This window comes from Barbus barbus (assembly GCF_936440315.1).
Source record: "Barbus barbus genome assembly, chromosome: 38".
Taxonomy (NCBI): Eukaryota; Metazoa; Chordata; class Actinopteri; order Cypriniformes; family Cyprinidae; genus Barbus; species Barbus barbus.
In genome coordinates, this window is record NC_136716.1 from 25732964 (window position 1) to 25755731 (window position 22768).

A 22768-nucleotide genomic window follows, 5' to 3' on the forward strand; every position below is an offset into this window, starting at 1 on the left:
AAAAATCTTAAGTGTGATAACTTTTTGTGAAGCAACGCCACATCTTTTCTTTTACAAGGCACATGATTTGATGAATCATTCAGGTTTAGTTACAAGCTAAAACAAAGGGTTAAAGATTTGTTCAAATCACTAACACTTACTAAAATTTTTATTAATGTTGACTGGTAAAATGACTGGAGTAGGAAATTAAAGAAATGAGTGAAAGTAACTCAGTTTTTTGTGTGTTTGTGTTGCAGAGGGCTGTTTGCTAGTCACTACACAGAAACACACTACCTGGAGGATGGAAGTGTTGTCACCACCTCACCGAATGTCACAGTAAGATCACAACCACTGCTTCCATCCAGATTTAACCCTACACCTACAGAACACATGGCAATGTGCACCTCCTGTAACAAACCCCTGCTATTCTGCAGAAAACTAATTGATTCATATTTTCTGAGGACCCGAAACAGGTGGATTTGATACAAAATATAGGATTTGTTACAAAACCTAACAAGCTACCTACGTAGGCAGTGTGTGTGTGTGTGTGTGTGTGTGTATATATATATTAATATATTAGGGATGTGCAACTCATGACTCAGGCCGATATGATACGCATCTCAATGCATATAGCCAACAATACATTAAATATACATATGAAGCAGGTTGCGATGCGATTCACCCCTTTTTACGATGCAGTGCGATCCAATTTTGATTCGATTCAACACAATGCGATTCGATGCAATACGATACAATGGAGAAAATATGATCACTTTTAATGCCTCGAGGCCTGTTTCATAAAACAAGTTAACCAAAATAAGCCAGGCTTATTTCAGTTAGTCTGACTCATTGTCAAATGATTTGGTTCCATAAAGCAAATTTAACATAGGCCTAGATCAAGCTTAGTCACTGTGGCAACTTATGCTGGGAAACTAACCTGGTCTAAAGCAGGTTAACTGTCAGGCTAAGCTGAGCTCCTCTAACACTGACCAATAGGAGCACAATGATATTACCACTGTCTCACATACTATTATTTGACTTTTATTTTTATTTTTTTTACAGTATCTTGCATGCAGCCTTTCTCTCTGGTTTTATGACAGCTGTACCTTTTATAGTTTGCTCTTTAAAGCATTAAAATAACTAAATTAAAAGTTAAAATCACTGAATTAAAAATTTTAATAAATAAAAAAATAACTATTTTAACTGCTATAAGAAACACACATAAACTCATAAGTGGCCTTTTATTGTGGCCAGCCTAAGACACACCTGTGCAATAATCATGCTGTCTAATCAGCATCTTGATATGCCACACCTGTGAGGTGGATGGATTATGTCGGCAAAGGAGAAGTGCTCACTAACACAGATTTAGACAGATTTGTGAACAATATTTGAGAGAAATAGGCCTGTTGTGTACAAGGAAAAAGTCTTAGATCTTTGAGTTCAGCTCATGAAAAATGGGAGCAAAAACAAAAGTGTTGCATTTATAATTTTGTTCAGTGTGTGTGTGTGTGTGTGTGTGTGTATGTGTGTATATATATATATATATATATATATATATATATATATATATATATATATATATAGTGCCTTGCGAAAGTATTCACATCCCTTTTCACGTTTTATGTTGCTGCCTTATGTTAAACTGCTTTAAATTTCTTTTTTCCACATCAATCTACACTATAATGGTAAAGCAAAAAAAAAAAGAAAAGTTTTTTAACATCTTTGCAAATTTATTAAAAATAAAAAACTTAAATTATCCCATTGCATAAGTTCTCATACCCTTATCTGGGACAGTTGGCATTTAGCTCAGGAGCATTCATATTGCTTGTAGGTGTTACTAGACTTTTAGTGAATGTAACCTGTGGCAAATTCAATTGAATGGATATGATTTGGAAAGGCACACACGTCTTAATAAAAGGTCTAACGGCTGATAAGGCATTTCAGAGCAAAAGCCAAGCCCTGGGATCAAAAGAACAGTCTGTAGAGCTCAGAATCAGGTTTGCGTTAAGCCACACATCTGGGGAAGAGTTCAGAAAAAAAAATTCTGCTTCGTTGAAGGGTCACAGAAGCATGTAGTCTGTTTGAAACAAGTTTGAAACAACCAGGATTCTTCTTAGAGCTGGCCTCCTGGGCAAACTGAGCAACTGATGGAGAAGGGCTTTGGTTAGAGTGGTGACGAAGAACCTGATGGTCACTCTAGTTGAGCTCCATGATCGTATATGCAGATACGAGAAATCTACAGAAGGACAAACACCACTGCAACACTCCATCGATCTGGGCTTTATGGCAGTGTGGCAAGACTTAATCCTCTCTTCAGTGCAGACACATGAAAACACACTTAGAATTTGCAAAAAAGCACCTAAAGGACCCTCAGACTGTGAGAAATAATATTATTTGGTCTGATGAACCTCAATTCCAAGCGTCATGTTTGAAGGAAAGCAGGCACTGCTCATCACCTTCAGAGTACCATCCCAGAAGTAAAGTGTGCTGGTAGCAGCCTCGTGCTATGGGGCTATTTTTCAGCGGCAGAGACTGAGGGACTCGTCAGAGTAGAAGAAAAGCTCAATGCACCAAAATATAGAGAGAGCCTTAATGAAAACCCAGTCCAAAGCATTAACCTCAGACTGAGCAGAAAGTTTACTTTCCAACAGGATAATGGACCTAAAGACACAGCAAGAGTGGCTTATAGACAACTCTGGGAATGTCCGTGGCCCAGCCAGAGCCTGAGCTTGAACCCAATCAAATATTTCTGGAGAAACCTGAAAATGTGCATCTGCCCCCATCCAACCTGACAGAGCTTGAGAGGTGAAGAGATGAGGAGAAGAATTGCAGATAATTGCCAAATGCTGATGAGCAAAGCTTGTCGCATCAAACAAAAAAGACTTGAGGCTGTAAAGGTGCTTCAGCTAAATATTTAGTTAAGGGTATGAATACTTATGCAATGAACTTATGTCAGTTTTTATATTTGTAGTTAATTTACAAAGTTGTGACGATTCTGTTTTTGCTTTGTCAATATGGTGTATGGTTTTTTATTCTACTCTGTACAGCACTTTGGTCAACCTTGGTTGTTTTTACATGTGCTTTACAAATAAATATTGTATTGTATGGAGTGTAGATTGATGTCGAAAAAAAATAAATAATTTAAAGCAGTTAACATAAGGCAATAACAACAAAACGTGAAAAAAGTGAAGGGGTGTGAATACTTTCGCAAGGCACTGTATATATATATATATATATATATATATATATATATATATATATATATATATATATATATATATATATATATATATATATATATATATATATATATATATATATATATATATATATAGCGTGTGTGTGTTTGAGACACATCACCTTCAGTGATTTAAAGCATATATTTTAAACTCATGATGGACGCAAAGCCTACATTTCTGTCCTGCATCAGCTCAGTAGAGACCTTCTATTTTACCTAAACCAAACCTGCAGTTACGATCTGGATGACTGCTGTTAAAAGCTTTAGAGAAGAGGTGGTCAAGCGAGGGCCACCAAGAGAGCAAAAAGCCACCCATGGCGCAACTTTTCAAGTTTTAAGTGTTTAGATTGCAGCTCAGATTACTGGTCAGTGTAACAGACACATTGAGGCCTGAAGGCTCTTCTGAGGAGCACCTCTGGTTCACTGACCCCGTCTTCCTCAATCTGCTCTCCAGCAGACCGCCAGTTTCCCTCGCCAAACAATTTGAGTCGAACACTTTATGAAAAGAAAACACATGCTATCAGAAATCCAGCAAAAGAAAATAGGCAAGGCAATTATATCAATAATGTTGCTCAGGGTTAGGGTTCGTAATTTAAACAAACATTGAAACTTTTGCTGGTAACTTTTCCTGAATCATGTGTTTCACATTAGTTATCAAACTTTATCTTTTATTTTTATTTTTTGCTCAGAGCCAGCAACAGCTTAGCAATAGTCTAAAGCCACTCAAAACACTTTAAGAAATGTGGTTTGAAACAAATAAAGAATATTCCCATCATGCTCCAGTAAGGGTCAGATAAGCAATAGATGTTTCACAACACCGGAGGGTGAGATTTCATAAAGCATTGTGACTTTTTCAGCTCATTCAGCAGTTTTTCTCAGCAGTGTGAGGCAATATATCCCTGCTGTGTTTGGATGGGAAACGAGTTCAGGTCATCCAGAAACAGCAGCAGTCCTCGACCTGGATGTCATCAGAGGGAGCAGTGCTGAGTTTGGGCTTCAGAAACTGATTTGGGATATTGGAACAAGACGGATGCTCAGTCAACCTGAGTGCAGACATTTATGTTTCTCACACACAGACAAATTCCATTATTGTGCAGGTTTAAGGAGATTGTTCAGTAGAGTTACATTACTACTTTTGATTATCTGATTTTCATTATTTCAATTATTTTCACATTATTGTCACATTATTGAAGTCACATTATTCTGAGCTGTAATGCAATATTTATTTATTTATTTTCAATTGGCAGATGCTTTTATCCTGACATATATAGCATTGAAGTTTCATGCATGACCTGGGAATCAACCCCATGACCTAGAATAGATCATCATCAACAACTAAACTTCATCTTGTACTTATCAAACTCCTCTTAATAACAATTGCATCCACATTGTGACTGGGATGCATCCAGCTCTGTATTTTTATATTGTTTCGTAATTTTTATATGTAAATAACGTAAAGCAGTCACTAGCATATATCAGCTGTATACTGTGCTTGACTCATTCTTACCATCGTGTGATCTATCATGCACATTCGGCCCTAAAGCAACATTGCACAGCGCTGATCGAATTCTACAGTAATTGATGTATTTGCTGCCTCCAAACATTTGTGCACCAGGCAACAGAACGGCATGTTTAGTGCTGTAAACGGGATGAATTATGCCGATCTGATGAGATCCAGGGCCCAGATGTAGTGTACTCACTCAGTTGTGTTCCAGAAAGTCTTGAGGAGTGTGTCAGTGTGTTTCTGTTCTCCCAGACCTCCTCCGCCTTTGATTAAGTCTGTTTTATGGTTGTGTGTGCGCTGCCGTTATCCTGAAGCAGAACTCCACTGAGGCACTTTTGGACTCGCTCATGGACTCCTGTAGCTCCAGTCGGACGCTGCCCAACAACCGAGAAGGGCTTAAATAGTCGGTATATTATGGCGATTAGAACAGGAGTGCCAAACTCATTTTAGATCGTGAGATGAGTTTTTATTTGTTAAACTTCATGGACTCACTGAAAGTGCATGTGCTCTGCTGGAGTTTGTAAAGTCCAAATTCAGCTTTATTTCGTAAATAGCTCACATTAAGATAGCCTTAATGAAAACCCAGTCCAGAGCATTCAGAATCTCAGACTGGGCAGAAGGTTCTACTTCCAACAGGACAATGACCCTAAGCACACAGCAAGAGTGGCTTATAGACAACTCTGTGAATGTCCGTGGCCCAGCCACAGCCTGGACTTGAATGCAATCAAATATTTCTGGAGAAACCTGAAAATGTGCATCTGCCCCCATCCAACCTGACAGAGCTTGAGATGTGAAGAGATGAGGTGAAGAATTGCAGATAATTGCCAAATTCTGATATGCAAAGCTTGTATCATATCCAAAAAGACTTGAGGCTGTAAAGGTGCTTCAGCTAAGTACTGAGTTAAGGGTATGAAGACTTATGCAATGTACTTATTTCAGTTTTTTTATTTGTAATTAATTTACGAAGTTGTGACAATTCTGTTATGAAGTGTAGATTAATGTGGAATATAGGCTATATATATATATATATATATATATATATATATATATATATATATATATATATATATATATATATAATAAAATGTATTTATTTATTTACTTATTAATTAATTATATTGATTAACATAGGTGGTGGACAAAAAATTATTTTGAAATAATTAAAATAAATTTTAGAAACAGGTGGAGTTGAATGAATATTTGTTTTATTATTATTATTATTAATTTATACTTAATTTATATATCTTAAATTATACTGAATAACATATAGGTGGTGGACAAAAATTAATTAAAAATGGTGTAAATGAACACTTTTAGAAACAGGCGAATGAAGCTTTGATTGTTTGTTTAGAATCATATTCAAAACATTTAGATGATGATAAAAATTTATAAAATAAAATTGGTATGAATGAACACTTTTGGAAACAGGTGAATGAAGCTTTGATTGTTTGTTTTCTGGTTTAAAAACATACAGGCATTGGATGAAAATTTATAAATTAAAAATGGCATAAATTGCACAAACGTGTGGAGTTGAATGGAGGTTTTGTATGATCTCACTCATCACGTCTCCGCTGTGGCCCACAGTATGAAGCGACCAAGTGATTTAACACTGGACCTGAGGCTGACCGCACACCATCTGTTAGCCTTTACATCACTGATAAGCTGCATGTATTCAGAACATGCATTTTATCACATTTCTCCTTAATCATTATTATGAGCAAAATCTTTACAATACCTTTGTTAAAGTTGCTGATTGTTTGAAGTACATCATTGTTGCTCAATGTTTTATTTAATGTTGTGCCATGTAATATCGCATTTCACAGAATTATGCATGTTTTCACCAAATAGCAGTTCAGAGCATACTCAAAGATCTTAATAATAATGCTGCATATTCCCAGTCTGATTGTAGGGTAAGGCATTTGCACTGAGAATAACTATTATTTACATGTATTAATTTATGTACTCATTTGCTGGATGCTTATTTGTTTTGTCTGTTCAAATCCACACGCTGTATACACACTGGTGGGTCTGTGGCTTTGTGTGTTTCATTGTTAATGGAAGTGGAATGTCTTTTTTGTCCGACAGCTGGCAGGACACAATGCTGTGATGGACACCATAGCTCAGGGCACTGTGTGTTATGATGGATATCCTCATGTTCCTTTGACTGAGACTCAGATATATATGGAGGACTGTAGTTTACAGCAGGACATGCTCTTTAAATAACCCCAATGTCACTGGCATGCTGGGATGAATATGACATAAAATGAGCTTTATAAAGCAGACAGTTCTTGCTGTAAAATCTGAGTGGATGAGCCACATTTGAAAGCATGATACAGTGCAGATGCTATATTAAAACCATCAAAACAGCCCACAGCTTTCCTAATGAGCTCTTTATTGGAAATATTAATCAAAACAATATTGACAAGAAACAATGGAAATGTCTTTCTTTCTCTGACTGGACTTGAATTTAATAAGCCTTTCATAAACATTAAGAAAGTAAAAAATTTAGTATGTAAAACGAGTATCGCTTTTTATTTCTCTTCTTTTCTACTACTTGTTTCACTTCTGTTTCAGTTTTTATAATCATTTCTTACTACGTGTAAGTTGTTGTTTTTAGCATTTGTGTTTAGTAGTGTTATATAGGATTACTGATAAACTATACTGTCGGGATTTGTATTATCTATTTTAATTTTAGTTAAATAATGAACCCTTTAATAAACATCCCAACATTTCCGGAATTCGGGTTGTGATTTAAAAAAAAAATGGATAAGTATAAAATGTTTTTTTCTTCTTTTTTTTGCCCAATTTACCATGGTGTAATAGCTGTATCATTGCTTTATTTGTTGTTTGTGTGATATTTTTACACAGTTGTTACAGGATAAAGTCTGAAAACACTCAACAGGAAAAGGCTAAAAATGGAAATGTCTTGAAATAAAGAAAGAAAGAGTAAAATCTCTGGGCCAGCTCTGAAAACAGGACATTATTTCTTTCTGTAATTTGTGTGGACAGAGCGAGTCTTGGACAGGATTGTTGGGAAACTCTAGAGAATCTCTGCCAGTGCCGTTCCAGTCCAAACCAGACAAGTGCTGCTCACTTCCTCAGACAAACTACTCTGTCCTGAAGAGCCTCTCGCTGCATGCAAACACACAGAAAAACTTCAGGAGCGATATTGCATTTACATGATGGAGTGAAACTCTGAAATCATGCACTGTGAGCAGAATACAGAAGCAGATCCGTACAGACAAGAGCTAAATGTCAATAGATTTACCATGCTTTCTGATTTGATTGTCATTCGCAGTGCCTCATTTGATTGCAGTTTATTCCATTATCATAAAAGAATGAAAGTAATCAGACTTTTTTGTCAGATTTTCTACATCTTTTGACTAAAATCAAATCAAGTCTGTAATGTTGTAATTAATTCGTTCACAAATGCTTTTCTTTTGAGAAAATGAGTGAGAAAAGCACCTCCTGAAGCATGGGTCTTTGACCCCTATAGTGGGGTATGTTGTCACAACAGTTATACCTTTAAACCCCATAAAGCCTGCTGTATCATATTTGATACATTTGTAAGGCCTCGAAATGATCAATATGATCTTAAACCTGCTAAACCTGTTGCACACAATCTACTTCATGCCTTCTGTCGTCTGCTTGATCGTTTATAATATTTTTAAAAGTAGAAGATCTTTTAGTGTAATTGTACAAACATCTACCTTCAGCTCGTGGTTAACAACTTAACAAAATCACATTAAACTTAATCATATTATGTAAGGTTTCACAGGTTTAATAGGCTATTTAACGGCAAAATGTGAACAATAAAACCATTCTTAAACAATGTAAATAGAGAAACTGTTTTTTATTTTATTTTATTGTGTTATCCAGTTTTATTCAAGTACATGTAAATCAGCAGAAAATGCAAGTGTTTTTGTGCACATGATAAGTCTATTTGATCATTTACTGACTTTACTTTGAAATACATTATTGTACTGATGTAAACATCTGAACCTCCTGTCTTTTGTGTCCCAGATTCACTGCTACTATCATGGCGAGGTGGAGGGTCACCCGGGGTCAGAGGTCAGCCTCAGCACCTGCACAGGACTCAGGTGAGTTAGCGGTCACACATCTGTACGTTACCCTCACCTCACCACCTTCCTATGATGCACTGAGCTCGGGGTTCGAAGTTACATCAGGAAACGCCTGAGGAAAGGGCATTTTAATTACGGCGTGTGAATTTCGGCATCCTCCAGAGACAAGATATGCTTCATGTTTTAATTATGAAAAAGCACACTCAGGTTTGATTCATTATCCTAGAAGGGACATTCAGATAGCTTCAAAAGTGCGATGTCGCATGAGGATGCTAGTCAAGTCACACTGATTTATGTAGCGCTTTATACAATGCAAATTGCTTCAAAGCAGCTTCACAGTAATAAACAAGAAAAATACAATATTAATGTAGCGATGTTCTTCAATTATTAAACAAATACAGTGTCAGTGGTAAAGCAGCTCTAAAATGTCAATAGTGTCATCATTACAACAAAAAAATATATTTTAAATATATGTTGCAAACTGTGAAGCTCAATGAAATATATTTTTGAAATTGAAAATATATTTGGTTTTAAACTTTCATCTGTAAAAATATATTTCAAAATGTATTCCAGGGTTTCACATGTAGACTATATAAATATTATTAACTCATAAACATTATTAATCCAGTTTTGATTTATTTTGGTGAATTTATTTGTCAATATATTTAGAAATAAAAAAAAATTTACTGTATGGGTCAACTCAGTTGAGTTGATTCAGTGTAGTTCAATAACAGTGTGAAGTGATTGCAAAGCAAGCTCAATTCAGCTATAAAGCAATAGAAGATAATAATGATATAATTCTGTGCAGTTGAATAATGCAGTGCAGTTCAGAGTTGATTGTTTAGTTCAGTAATGGTGCAAAGTTCATCTAATTAAGAAACAAGCTTAATTCAGCTGAAAACCAGCTCGACAGAAAACAATAGTGCTGTTTTTCAGCTCAAGTCAGTTCGCTGTTGATTCAGTTGCATTCAGTTCAATAACAGCGTCGATGTTGCAAAGCTCTTCAATTATGAATCGAATGCGATTCAGCTATAATAGAGGAAAGCAATTGTCCCATAACAGCTTCTGTAAGAGTGTCACCATAATAACTTTATATTAACTGATCATGCGCCACAAGAGATGCATAAAGTTGATTTTCACACCTGGACCTGCGAGAACGAGCGCGTCCTGGACACGCTGGATTTATGACAGCGATAAAGCGTGATATGCGTCTCCGTCCCCAGAGTCACGCCGCTTATTGTTCAGCTCTTTATTTCACCTCGACTCAGTTTTTGTGCCGCAGTAACCTATCTCTCTCCGCCAGGCAGACAGACACGAGCAGATCTCCTCCGACAGAAACGGCCAAAACAAATTGCTGCTGCTTTAGTTTGGCAGCGTCCAGGGTTTCCACGAGGATCTCATGCGGTGGAGAATGTAGTTTTTGAAACTTCTGGAAAAGCCCAAAGCTCTGGCTGTGTCCCAGCTGAGGAGAATGTCGCTTAAATTCAGCGTACGACTCAAAAGTGTGAGAAAGGTTTGTGGACGCCAGCCCAAAAACCACAGAGCGGTAATATTAGAGCTCGAGGGAAGATTTATTTAGCCAAATATCCTACAAAATGGATCGTCTGCTGACCAACAGTGGCTTGGATGTTGAACTAAGCCGCCCAAAACGTCACGCTGTCTTATTTTGTGGGAAAGCGAGAAACCACTTCCTCTCATAGAAGAGTTTCTCTCTCCGTTTTGTGCTAATGTTGTAAAAGCTTCTTCTGTCTCGATCCTATTCTGTGTCTGCAGTTCCCTATCATAAATTATCAGTGCATCTCAGCATTTGAGAGCACATTTTGGGAAAAGTGCTGTTCAAATAAGTGCAAATATTTCACACGGTCTCTAAATTAATATGAGGTCATGAAAACTGCAAGCACAATAATTATAATAGAGTACAGATGCGGTTCCACATGAATGCTACAAATTTAATTCATAGCAGGAGGTATTATTGTTCTGCTTTTTACCGTAAAAGCTTGGAAATATTGTATTTACTTCCTGATTAGCAACATTTCCAAGAGATGCTCATTTAAAAATTAATTGTGTGAGACTTTTTGACCAAATATTTTAGACTGTTTTTTTTATTTTTAGTACAATATGTGCATAGTCCAGACAATAGATCACTGTTCATAAGACAGAATGCAAAAAAAATGTAAAAATATACTGTGTGTATTATTTTTATTGACAATATTTTGAAAATATAAGACAAAACTTTTGAAAAACTGACAGTAAAGTTATGTTATAGTCAAATTTGACTAAAGTAGTTCATAAATGTTACAAATTTAATTAATAAAATATTGTATTTGATTTCTAATAAGCAACTAGAAATAGATTGTGAGACTATAATTTTTTACAAAATATTATAGACTATTTATATTTTTAGTGCAATATGTACATAGTTCAAGAAAATAGAATAAGCAATATATTTGATAAATATTGTTTTTCTCCACATTTCTATATTTCAGTGTTCATGATAGCACAGGACGATTTACACATTTTACTTGAAATTTACTTGGGAACAAAATTGAATATTATTTTGTTTATTGATAAAATTTGTGTTTTTCACTGTCCAGCAAAATTATGAAAACATGAGAGAGAGAAAAAAATGTCAGTAAAGTTACATGTCGAGTGAACGGCTCATATTCCCAGTAAACTAATACATAAATGTTCTGTTTCATTGTTAGTTCTTGTTATGCTTACATGGTGCATGCATAGTTATAATACGAACAGATATTAATTGTAACATGAACATATTCGGATGCTAACTGAATGCTGTTCATTGTTTCGTTCTGCAGGGGACTGATTTCACTTGAACATGAAGTGTATGTACTGGAGCCGATGGAAGACGGAAACACACACCGTCTTTACAGAGGAGAACATCTTAAAGTGACCCAGGGAACCTGCGGACACGGTCACAACATTTCATACCCTACAGAGATGATGAACACTACAGGAGCCGTCTTCAGCTCTCACAGCAGTCAGAGGGTGAGTCCAACAACAACACAAACCTACAAAGATTACAAATTATAATAATAATTGCATATCAAATCAAAACACTTTAATAGCTGCATGTTAATTTACATCACCTTTGGGACAAAGCAAATACTTATTTTCTCAACATTACTGATGTCTTTAAAGTCATGAAATAAACATTAAACAACAGTTAAGGGATTGTAGCAAACTAACATTCAGGATAAAACCAAGTCCTTCATTTCTGCTTATTAAATGTCCTGTTTGACCTTGAAATCCGTCATTACAGATATAAATGTAAAGTTTAATGCACACTTAATACCTTCTTATCTAGCACTGTTTTATTTTATTTTACATGTATTCTTTTATTTAAACATTTTATTTGATTTTATTTGATTTATTTAATATAAAATGTCACAGAAATTAAATGGTTTGCTTTTTAGTTTCTCAAACAGCCGACACAGTAACACGGATTCTGGGTTTGTGGTGGGAACAAACATTTTTATTTTTATATTTTATTTTATTTATAAAACATTTTATTGCATTTTTATTGTTATAAAATGAGTTGACCAATTAAGCCAATATATGGCATTAAAAAAAGCTGAGAATACTTGAAAGACATTCTCTCAGCTTTAGCTCTTTATTATTTTACTGCACATTCAGTGGATTCTGATCTTGCACTATACAATGCATACTTTATTAAATTTTTTAAATATATATATATATTTATTTATTTATTTTTTTACATTTTTATTTATTTAAATTTTTATTTAATTGTATTGTTATATTTGTTGTATATATTTTATTTGAAATACATCACATTACAGAAATAAAAGTTAGAAGTTAACCACCCCAACATAAAAACATTGACGCAGCCAATAGCGTGAGTTTGGGGGCGGGACTATCTGTCTGCCTGACCAATGACAGACAGGTGGGTTATTCAGGAAACCTGTTCTGTTTAAGCTACTGATGCACGAGGCGACAGATCTCTCTTTGTTTGATTATTTTAAGGACACCCGAGGATACGTTCAGTCTCTCGCCGTGCGCACTGAAGTCTTTAATAAGACAGAAATGATCGCTGTGTCTGAATGTTGACACTGAATTCAGCCTCTTTCAGAATCTCAATACAAACTAATTGTTTACACACAAGAAAGTAATTTTTGAGATTCAGAAACCGGTTTTATTCTCACCTGAAAAGCATTTATCCACTATTTGCTACACATACAGCCGTTTCTGGTGTTGTTGCTGACTGAATTAAGCTCCTATGTTTCATCAGTTAAGCAAATATCGGTCTCGCTGTGGAAGTCAAGTGTTTTTTATTCAATTAGACGCTTATCAGCTTCTCTCTTCAAAGTGAAACAGGTGAAACAGTCTGTTAGGCGGTACGACCCTAATTCTACTCAACATGAAGCCTGACACAGATGAGTCTGGCCTTTTATTTCCATTAATGGAAGACCAGTCACTGGAAACAATGAGATCTAGCTTCTATTGAGAGTGAGAGGACTGGTGCTGAATGCTTGAAGACAAGGGTCACCTTCATCAGAGTCTGTCCTGGCTGGACTCGTATTTATACTATCAAACAGCTTTGAGTTTTATTTTCACAGGCGTCTGGCACTAATTGGACACTGTTGCATGTATTTAAACAGCCTGTACACATACGAGATCTGATTTGTCATGTGGTTATATCTGATATTTGCATGACCAATTTGTCTGAACTCATACTAGAGAGCCATTAGAGCAGATGTTAACTTCACAGTTTGAGGATTTACTAGTTTTCATGTATCATAAAGCCCTTCTTTTCACACTCCAGCTGTGAACTGAAAATTAGCGGTTATATCTGAGCTATGAAGACTTTACTAGATGAAAATTGTATAACCACTTCTAAATATGATTTATATGCAAAATTAACGGGGGCTTGTAATACTTCATAAGACTTTATAAAGCGAGCAGTTGTCGCATAAATGTATAATGAGAAAGCCATTGTTGAAAACCAAAGAATGATCAATTAAAGAGTTATATGTAGATAAAAAAGCTGAGAATTACTTGGAAAAAAAATTCCCCTTAGCTGTAGGTCTCAAATATTGTTAAAGTTTACTAGACATTTGACTTATCTTGCACTATCCATATTTTATTTTATTTTGTCATTGTATTTACGAAAAAACAAAACAAATTTTTTTTTTATTATTATTTTTAAACATTTGTTTTATTATTTTTATTTTATTTTTATTGTGTATATATATATATATATATATATATATATATATATATATGTATGTATGTATATATATATATATATATATATATATATATATATGTATGTATATGTGTGTGTGTGTGTGTGTGTATACACAATAAAAATAATAAATTATATGAAAGAATTATCAAAAACATATATATAAATATTTTATTGTTTTTAAATATTTGTTTTATTATTTTCCTTTTATTTATCTTATATATATATATATATATTATTTTTGATAATTTTAATATTGTATTTATAAAAAACATTAATAAATTAAATGCTTACAAACTATTTTGTTTTAGTTTATTCTTCCTGTTTTAGTTTACTTACTATATAGTTTTGTTTGTTTGTTTTGTTTTCTTTATCAATTTTGTCTAGATTTTCTTTAGTTTTTTTTGATGAGTCAGATTGGATCAGAAAATCAGTCCGCAAGTCTCTACATAAAACATTAGCTCAACTAGAAAATACTTTTCTTTTATATAACATTTGTTTTCTAATCCCCATACATCCATGTGTGTCATTTTAGTCATTGATGACTTCAATATTATCCTAAAATGTGGAAAATAGTACAAATTAAGAATAAGTAGGTAGGTGAGAATTACTTGAAAGACTCTGCATTTGAAAAGAGACATTTATAATATCTATAAATTATTTTATCTATAAATCATACATTTATAATATCATTTATAATATCTCATTTATTCAAGTGGGTCTTTCACATGAGTAAATGAGATTGCCAGGCAATCCGAAGGCTGTTAAAGGGAACGGTCTCCTGGAAAGCACATGGCGGTGGATCAGATGTAGTTTGAGGGCATTGCTGAACCCAGTAGAGGATGTTCAATCACACACTGCTCTGTTAATAGAGGGCACATTTGGAAGAGAGCTGAAGACGTCACCTCTGTTCCTTAAAGGCCATATAGACTCATAGCAAACTGTGCCTTGGGAGATTTTATAAAAGCTTCTTGAGTGCAGGCTCTATTAACTGTGTCCTTCAGAAGAAGAGGGTGAAGTTCTCTCTTAATCATGTTCTTTCTGTCATTCTTTCTCCCTGCAGCATAAAAGAGACGCTCAGAGCAGCACCAAGCATGTGGAGTTGATAATCGTCGCAGACAACCGTGAGGTAATGAAGAGACCTTGACCTCACACACATCTCCAACCTTCAGTCATCTAAATCAGCGGCTCTGAACTAGTGGGTCGTGACCCAAAAATGAAACACAGATCTGCTTTACTTCAGTCAAAGACATCAGTGATGCTCAGAGCAAATGATAGCCAACCATATAATGGTGCTTATCCTCAAAAACCAGAACAAAACTACAAAAAGTAAAAGAAAACTAGATCCAGACTATATGAAATATTGATTCACATGCAACAAAAATCAACGTGGTGTTTCAGAAGCTGATTTATTAGCTGCCAAGAGCATGAAACCATCAATACGTCTATATCCATCCATCCATCGGTTTTTTTTTCAATTATTTATTTATTAATTATTTTAATAGTGTTTAAATAACTGTATGGCCCTGGACCAGCTGAGTTTCACCAAATTAAATCATTGTAACTCCATTCATTGGCGTGAGACTTCCATAGCTCTGTCAGTGCATGGTCATGACCTCTTGACCCTGAGTTTAGGAAAGTCAAGAGGTCAAAGCAGATTAGAGGGTCATTGTTTGTTTGGACAGGAAATGAAGACGCCCAGCTGTGATCACTTGACCTATTTACTGACTGTTTGTAATGTGCATTAAGAAACACTTTGTTTACAATATAATTCTTTCTACATTTCAAATATCCTGTCTTGTGGTGTTTTATGGACAAGAACAAAACCTGTTAAAGAAAGAGTTAGAAATAGTGCATTTCTTCTTGTCTTGCAAATCAAGCTTCCATCCCGATTTTTGTCACTCCTGCAATAATCACAGAAATCATGGTTGACACATTTCCAGTCTGTGCTTTTATTTGGTAAAACTGACAGTCTGGACTTCAAACACTGCTGGTTGTGTTTGGCTCAACATCTGTGTGCCGCTGCCCATGGAAAATGAATTACCTCATGTGACATTTACCACAGCCCGCCAATGAATGGCACATTTGGCTGCAGTTTAAAGACTTTTTTTTTGTCCTCCTTTGCATTTCAGTATCAGAAACAGGGGAAAGACGTGGAGAAAGTGAAACAGAGGCTTGCTGAAATAGCAAACTATGTGGACAAGGTAAACTCGGAAAGCATGTCAACATGCTTAATGAATGAATGAATAAACATAAAAAAATGAATGAAAAAACATAATCTGGGAGGAAAATTCTTATGTTAGCTTGAAACGTTCTTATTTAGTCATTCTTATCTGCATTTAGCATTCAAAAAACAAGCAAGAAAATTATACGTAGGTACATATTTGTGCAACAACATTAATGTATGTTTTCAGTCAAAAACTAAATATATGCATATATTTCTATATATGTGTGTTATATGTAATAATTACATAAAATCTGAATATATAAATGAAAATCAGATTACATAGTTGTAAGTCTGAATATACGTATAGATACAAATCTAAATATACAAGTGTAAATTGTGAATCTAAATATGTAGTTGTAAGTCTGAAAATATAGAAGTAAATCAGAATATACAGTTATTCATCTGAATGTATACGTGTAAATTGTATGTAGTTATAATTCTGAATATATAAATGTAAATTGCAATATATAGATACAAGTCTGAATATAAAGATTCAAAATTGAATATATAAATGTAAATCATGAATATATGTATAGAAGTGAGTCTGAATATATAGAAATAAATATGAATATATATATATATATATATATATATATATATATATATATATATATATATGTGTGTGTATGTAAATTGTGAATATATAGTTATAACTCTGACTATATAATTGTAAATCGGAATGTATTTATAACTATTTAGTATATCGAGTTATAATTCTAAAAAATATAAGTGTAAATTTGAATATTATAAATAGAATATTTATAAATCCTGAATATATATATATTGCAAATCTGATTATATATATTATCTTCATCTTAATATAATGTATGTTATTTAGTCAATTTCTATGTTTTTTGATGATTTCTAGCACGTCTTAACTGGATGTGACGCAATAATTTGGCAAAAATAATTACACATACACACATTTGTGCAACTTGAGTATCTAAAGTGAGTTTTTGTCAGGTTTTACCCCTAGAAACATCTGCTTAAAGCTGCTTTGCTGATGGCAAGCGCTGCCGTGTTTCAGTTTTACAGATCGCTGAATATCCGTGTGGCTCTGGTGGGGCTGGAGGTGTGGAGTGACGGAGACAAATGCTCCATCACACAGGATCCGTTCACATCGCTCCACGAGTTCCTGGACTGGAGAAAAGTCAAGCTGCTCCCGCAGAGACCCCACGATAACGCTCAGCTCATCAGGTTTGACTGCTAAACGCGTTTACTGCTCAGGGCCGGCAGGTGGAAAACACAGCGTGCGGTTTACCGCCAGAATCAATGCACTTTCTTCCAGGAAGAATTACTTTACTATTTATTGTTTTGAAATGTTGAAAAACGCATGAGGTTTTATTCACATTTTTATTTAAAACACTTTGTTTCTATTGAACCTTTACACAGCCTGCTGTAGATGAACATGTGTGTCACATGACTTCCTGTTTCCTCTCTTCAGTGGCGTTTACTTCCAGGGCACCACCATCGGCATGGCTCCCATTATGAGCATGTGCACTGCGGAACAGTCAGGGGGCATCGTCATGGTGAGTGACATCTGTCAATCATTCCTGATGACAAGGAAGTATATTGATATTTTAGAGCATTTCAAATTTATATTTATACTCATTTAATTTTTGGTCTTTTTTAACAGTATGTCTGCTGTTATATTTGAACAGAGTTGATTCATTTGAAACCAAATAATCTTTTTTTGTGCAATGATTTGCTTTAAATGTGCATATATATATAATATACATACTATACACATACATTCATTTATATATACTTATATATTTAATATAAATAAATGTTATATAAAAACAAATATATTATTATATATTAGTGCTGTCAAACGATTAATCGCAACCAAAATAAAAATATTTGTTTTCATAATATATTAGTGTGTACTGTGTATATTTATATATAAATACAAACAAATGTATATATTTAAGAAAAATATGTTATGTTTATATATTAAATATATTTATATATATTATAAAATATAATTATATAAATATATATACATGTAAATATTTTCAAAATATATACTGTATGTGTGTGTATTTATGTACACATAATAAATGAACACAATACACATACATATATTATGTAAACAAAAACTTTTATTTTGGATGTGATTAATTGCGATTAACGCGTCTTTTATCTGTGTGTGTGTGTGTTAGTGTCAAACGATTAAAAAAATAACTAATCACATTTTTCTGTAATTAATCACATTTTAAAATAGTATATCTTTTGTCATAATATATTATTTTGTCACATTGAATCTCTAAATTAATATAGAAACAACATAACATAAATTACATTTTCCCCTCAATTTTACACATTTATTAAAGCCATTGAACATTACAGTATAATTTAAAGCCATTATTTTTAACATTTAATAGGCTTTGAAATATATATTGCAAATGTAATATATATGTGTTATGTATTTCACATCGTATCTCTATTATATGTATTTTTTTGTCCCATTGCAAGCATGATTTAGTTCTTGAATCCAGAGGTCACCTGAGGTTGCTGTGGTTTCTAACTTTTAGATGATCATCTCCTTTTTTACTGTCAAATGAGGACAGTAACTCGTCTAGAGACGCTTCCCTTAAATCAACCCAACACACTGATCACACAGCAGCACTCCACGATAACATCCTGCTGAGACACAAAATCAGAGCAGAGCGTCTGTGGTCGAGGGAAAGCGCTGTATGTTCCTGCTCAGCAAATACTTTGAAGTTAGTTAAACTCTTGTCGTATTTATAGCCAGCTACCTGACTAATAACACCGGTTTAATAGCACAGACAAGTTCATCCTGCTTGCATGTGTTTCATGTGTAAAATTGACCATCTCAGTATTTGTGCTTTGATTGAGGGTCCCATTATATGAAGCTTCTCCATTATAGATCATTATGATCATATGCGGTTTTTACCAAAACATTTAGTCTTTGTCAGTCAAAGCAGCAGACACGCATGTTTTCTTCATTGACTCATTCATCGGATGTGTTTTATTTCCTTTAGCCGCATCTTGAATGTCAGACTTTTGTTTTTGCTGTTGTGATTGAGTGGAGTTGCCACCATAAAAGCCACAGTATTTCACCGAATCATGGCAAAATCTCATGACATCTTGTGTTCGGAAGAGGTTTTGTCCTCATTTGACCAGTTCCCACTAAACCAAACTAAAGCTTCCTGAAAATGCAGTGAGATACACAGACATCAGCAGATTATATGATTGTGTTCAGCTCCCCGGACCGTCAGATTTCTTCAATCTCACATCCACTGGAAATAAAACTCACAAAATGACATCAAATTAGTTTGAGATTAAATGGAGCGCAAATGGAGACTATTGCTCAAGTCTCCTGCTTCTCTGATTTTTATGCTCCAAAAAATTGTGTCATTAAAAATTTGTGTCCTCTAGAGTGAGAAAATTGCAACTTTTGCCACATTGCATTCGGACATAAGCATCTTTTAGCTGTTTTCCTGCTTGATTTCAAACTGATCTGGTTCTTTTAACACTCTCTAAATGGACTTTACACACTCCTGTCCGTCAAACGCTCCTCTAGTGTGGAAGCAAATTGCATCATGCATTTTTAAATTGAGTCATTCTTTACCTGACAAACGTGCATCCTTTTTATGCAAATGAGGCTCATTATAGAGTGTGCTGGATTCATAAGCATCAGCATTTTTGCCTGACACAGTTTTAAATGCCTAAAGCTGGCAGGAGAGTTGTGTATAGTTGTATATGTGAGCATGCCAGCAATTATTTTAAAGATTTTTTTGATTAAATGTGTACCTTATAGGCAAAATAATCTACGGTTCAAAAGTTTGAGGTTGGTAAAATGTAAAAATATTTTTTAAAGAAGACACTTTTGCTCCCTGAGGCTGCATTTATTTGATAAAAAAACTGTAAAACCAGTCTTTTTTTTTTACAATTCTGTTTTCTGTTTTAATATATTTTAAAATGCAATTTATTCCTGTGATCAAAGCTGAATTTTCAGCATCATTACTGCAGTTTTCAGTGTCACATGATTTTTCAGATATCACTCTAATATGCTGATTTGCTGCTCAGGAAACATTTATTATTATTGTCAATGTTGAAAACATTTGTGCTGCTTCATACACTGAAAAAACTAATTGTGTAGAAACAATTTTCACTCAGAAATAGCTTGTAAATTTCACCCCCAAAAAATAAAAGAATTTGAAAGTGTAACAAAATGAAATTTTGAAGACTGAAATCTGTTCTATTATACGTTTTTTTTTAAAGAGTATTTTTGTAGAAACCATGATTTTATTGAGGATTTTTGATGAATAGAAAGTTCAAAAGTGTAGCATTTATTTGAAATAGAAGTCTTTTGAAACATTAGGAAAGTCTTTACAGTCACTTTTGATCATTTTAATCCACCCTTGATGAATAAAACATAAATTTTTCAACTGACCTCAAACTTTTTAAATCATTTTGTTCCGGTGTTTGGTTTCTGAGTCTCTTTAGCTCTGAAAGAGCACCTTCTGAGTAATAAAACTTTCCTCTGCACATTCACGCTCAAAATCACTCAGAACTGAACTGGATCTGGCGGCTTTCCCTCCTTTTAATTTGGTTTTCACGTGTTTGGCAGACACGTCCTCACCAAAGCGACTGTAATTGTGTCTGTCCTGCCTCATCAGCACACACCCTTCCTCAAACAAAGCCTGCAGAACGGTCTGCAATTACAGCAGCGGATCTCCAGTTATGCTGCTCTGACAGATTTGTGGAGAAGTAATTATAAAGGCTGTTAGCGTCTGCTCATTACGGATCTCATGTGAAACCGTTTTCTGAGAGAAAAACAAGCGCACAGGAGGAGAGATGTGGGGATAAATGTAATCTGGGGAGGGAAGGTGGAACAGGACGGATAACACCTCTCGGGTCTCTGGGGTCGCGGAGGAAGAAATTGCTCTTGTTTGTTTTAAATTGAAATTGATTGCTTATTTGAATTCACCAAGCATTTATTTTATTGTGTTTCTCGGCCCTCTAGGATCACTCCGATAACCCTCTGGGTGCTGCGGTTACTTTGGCCCATGAGCTCGGACACAACTTCGGCATGAACCACGACACGCCGGAGCGCGGCTGCGGCTGCAGAGCCACCGTGGACCGCGGCGGGTGTATCATGACCCCCTCCACCGGGTGAGAAAACCGCATCGGTTCTGCAAATGGGATATTTAAAGCTGATGTGTGTAATTGGTTTTATGTTCCAATATTCCTTTATCAGTTTAATGTGCTATAATAAGGACATTCGCAATTTCGCACCGAGGCTCTGTGATGAGAGTTAGCCGCAACGTGTCGGGGCACAAATGTGTTGTTTTTCATTTCTAAAGCCATGTGAATAAAGGCTTTTAAATTTTTTCACACTACTCGAGTGCCTTGGATTTATGAGGTTTTTGATGATACGAAATAATCCCGCATCCAAAGAGCACCGATTTATGGACTTTTTACACCCCAGCAGCACTTTTTTGAATATATGTTTGGAAAACATTATTTTTGCGGTGGTGTGGTGATAAAAAAAAGAGATAATTGTCCGCAAATTCATTTTCCAAAACAATTAATCTCTGTATGGTCGCTGGTGTCCCAGTATCATCTGGTGTTCATTAAAAAAATATATATTAATATATTTTAAACATTTAAAAATGTTGGTGTGATATTGGTGTAATATTTAATTATTTTAATTATCTTTATTTTTAAATTAATATTGCTTACAAATATTAATATATTTTAGTGCTATTAATTCTTTACAAATCATTTAAATTTGTAAAAAATATTTAAATATTTAAAAAATATTAATATAGTTTAAAAATGAATACATTTTGGTGTTATATAGTGTTGACAATTGTTTTAGATATTTAAAAAAATTAAAATATTCCATATAACTATGACAAATATTTTTGTATTTTTTAAATATTAATATTTTTATTAAAAAATAATAATATATATTTAAAATGTTATATATTTTAAAGTTTTTTTTAAACAAATCTAAAAGTGTGAAGTTTCATAAGAAGCCAATTATGAAATATATAATTAATATATAATAGTTGTCACGTTACTCAGGAGCACGGAACGAGGAGACGCAGAGATCAGCTTCAAATATAACAGTCTTTAATGACTCAAAAGGCAAGGAGCATATGTAGACACACAAGGATGATATTCAAGTACCGACAAGGAAACATAGGCTGTGTCCAAATTCAGGGTCTGCATCCTCCTTAGGATCCTTCCTACCCGGTTGAAGGAGGAGGGATCCTCCGACGTCCGCAAAACCCGGAAGTCGGTGTTTGTGAATTTGGACAGCCTACCCTTCTTTCAGTTCCCTCCCTTACCCGTTGCTCATATCCTGTCGCCTAGCAACCGTGACAGCGCCAAGCAAGAAGCGGGAAAATGGACAAACAAAGAGTTATTCTCCTCATTTTAATTCTTTTGGAAGAAATAAAGCAATTAAATAAATTAAATACTTTCTTTGCTCGTTGTCGGAGAGTTTTTTATATCAGACTACAAGACAGTCACA

At 34.5% G+C, this 22768-nt stretch overlaps 1 protein-coding gene across 1 annotated transcript in view; it reads left to right on the top strand.

Moving 5' to 3' along the window:
- The window catches only part of LOC306857485 (disintegrin and metalloproteinase domain-containing protein 12-like), a gene marked incomplete at its 3' end in the record, with an annotated part of 102576 nt that overhangs the window by 48824 nt on the left and 30984 nt on the right, over positions 1-22768 (top strand). Inside the window, exons 4-11 of the mRNA XM_079397463.1 lie at positions 237-315; positions 8745-8821; positions 11620-11809; positions 15091-15156; positions 16160-16231; positions 17282-17451; positions 17699-17783; positions 21251-21399. Of these exons, the coding sequence (XP_079253589.1) occupies positions 237-315; positions 8745-8821; positions 11620-11809; positions 15091-15156; positions 16160-16231; positions 17282-17451; positions 17699-17783; positions 21251-21399 (888 nt within the window). The remainder of the gene's footprint in view (positions 1-236; positions 316-8744; positions 8822-11619; positions 11810-15090; positions 15157-16159; positions 16232-17281; positions 17452-17698; positions 17784-21250; positions 21400-22768) is intronic.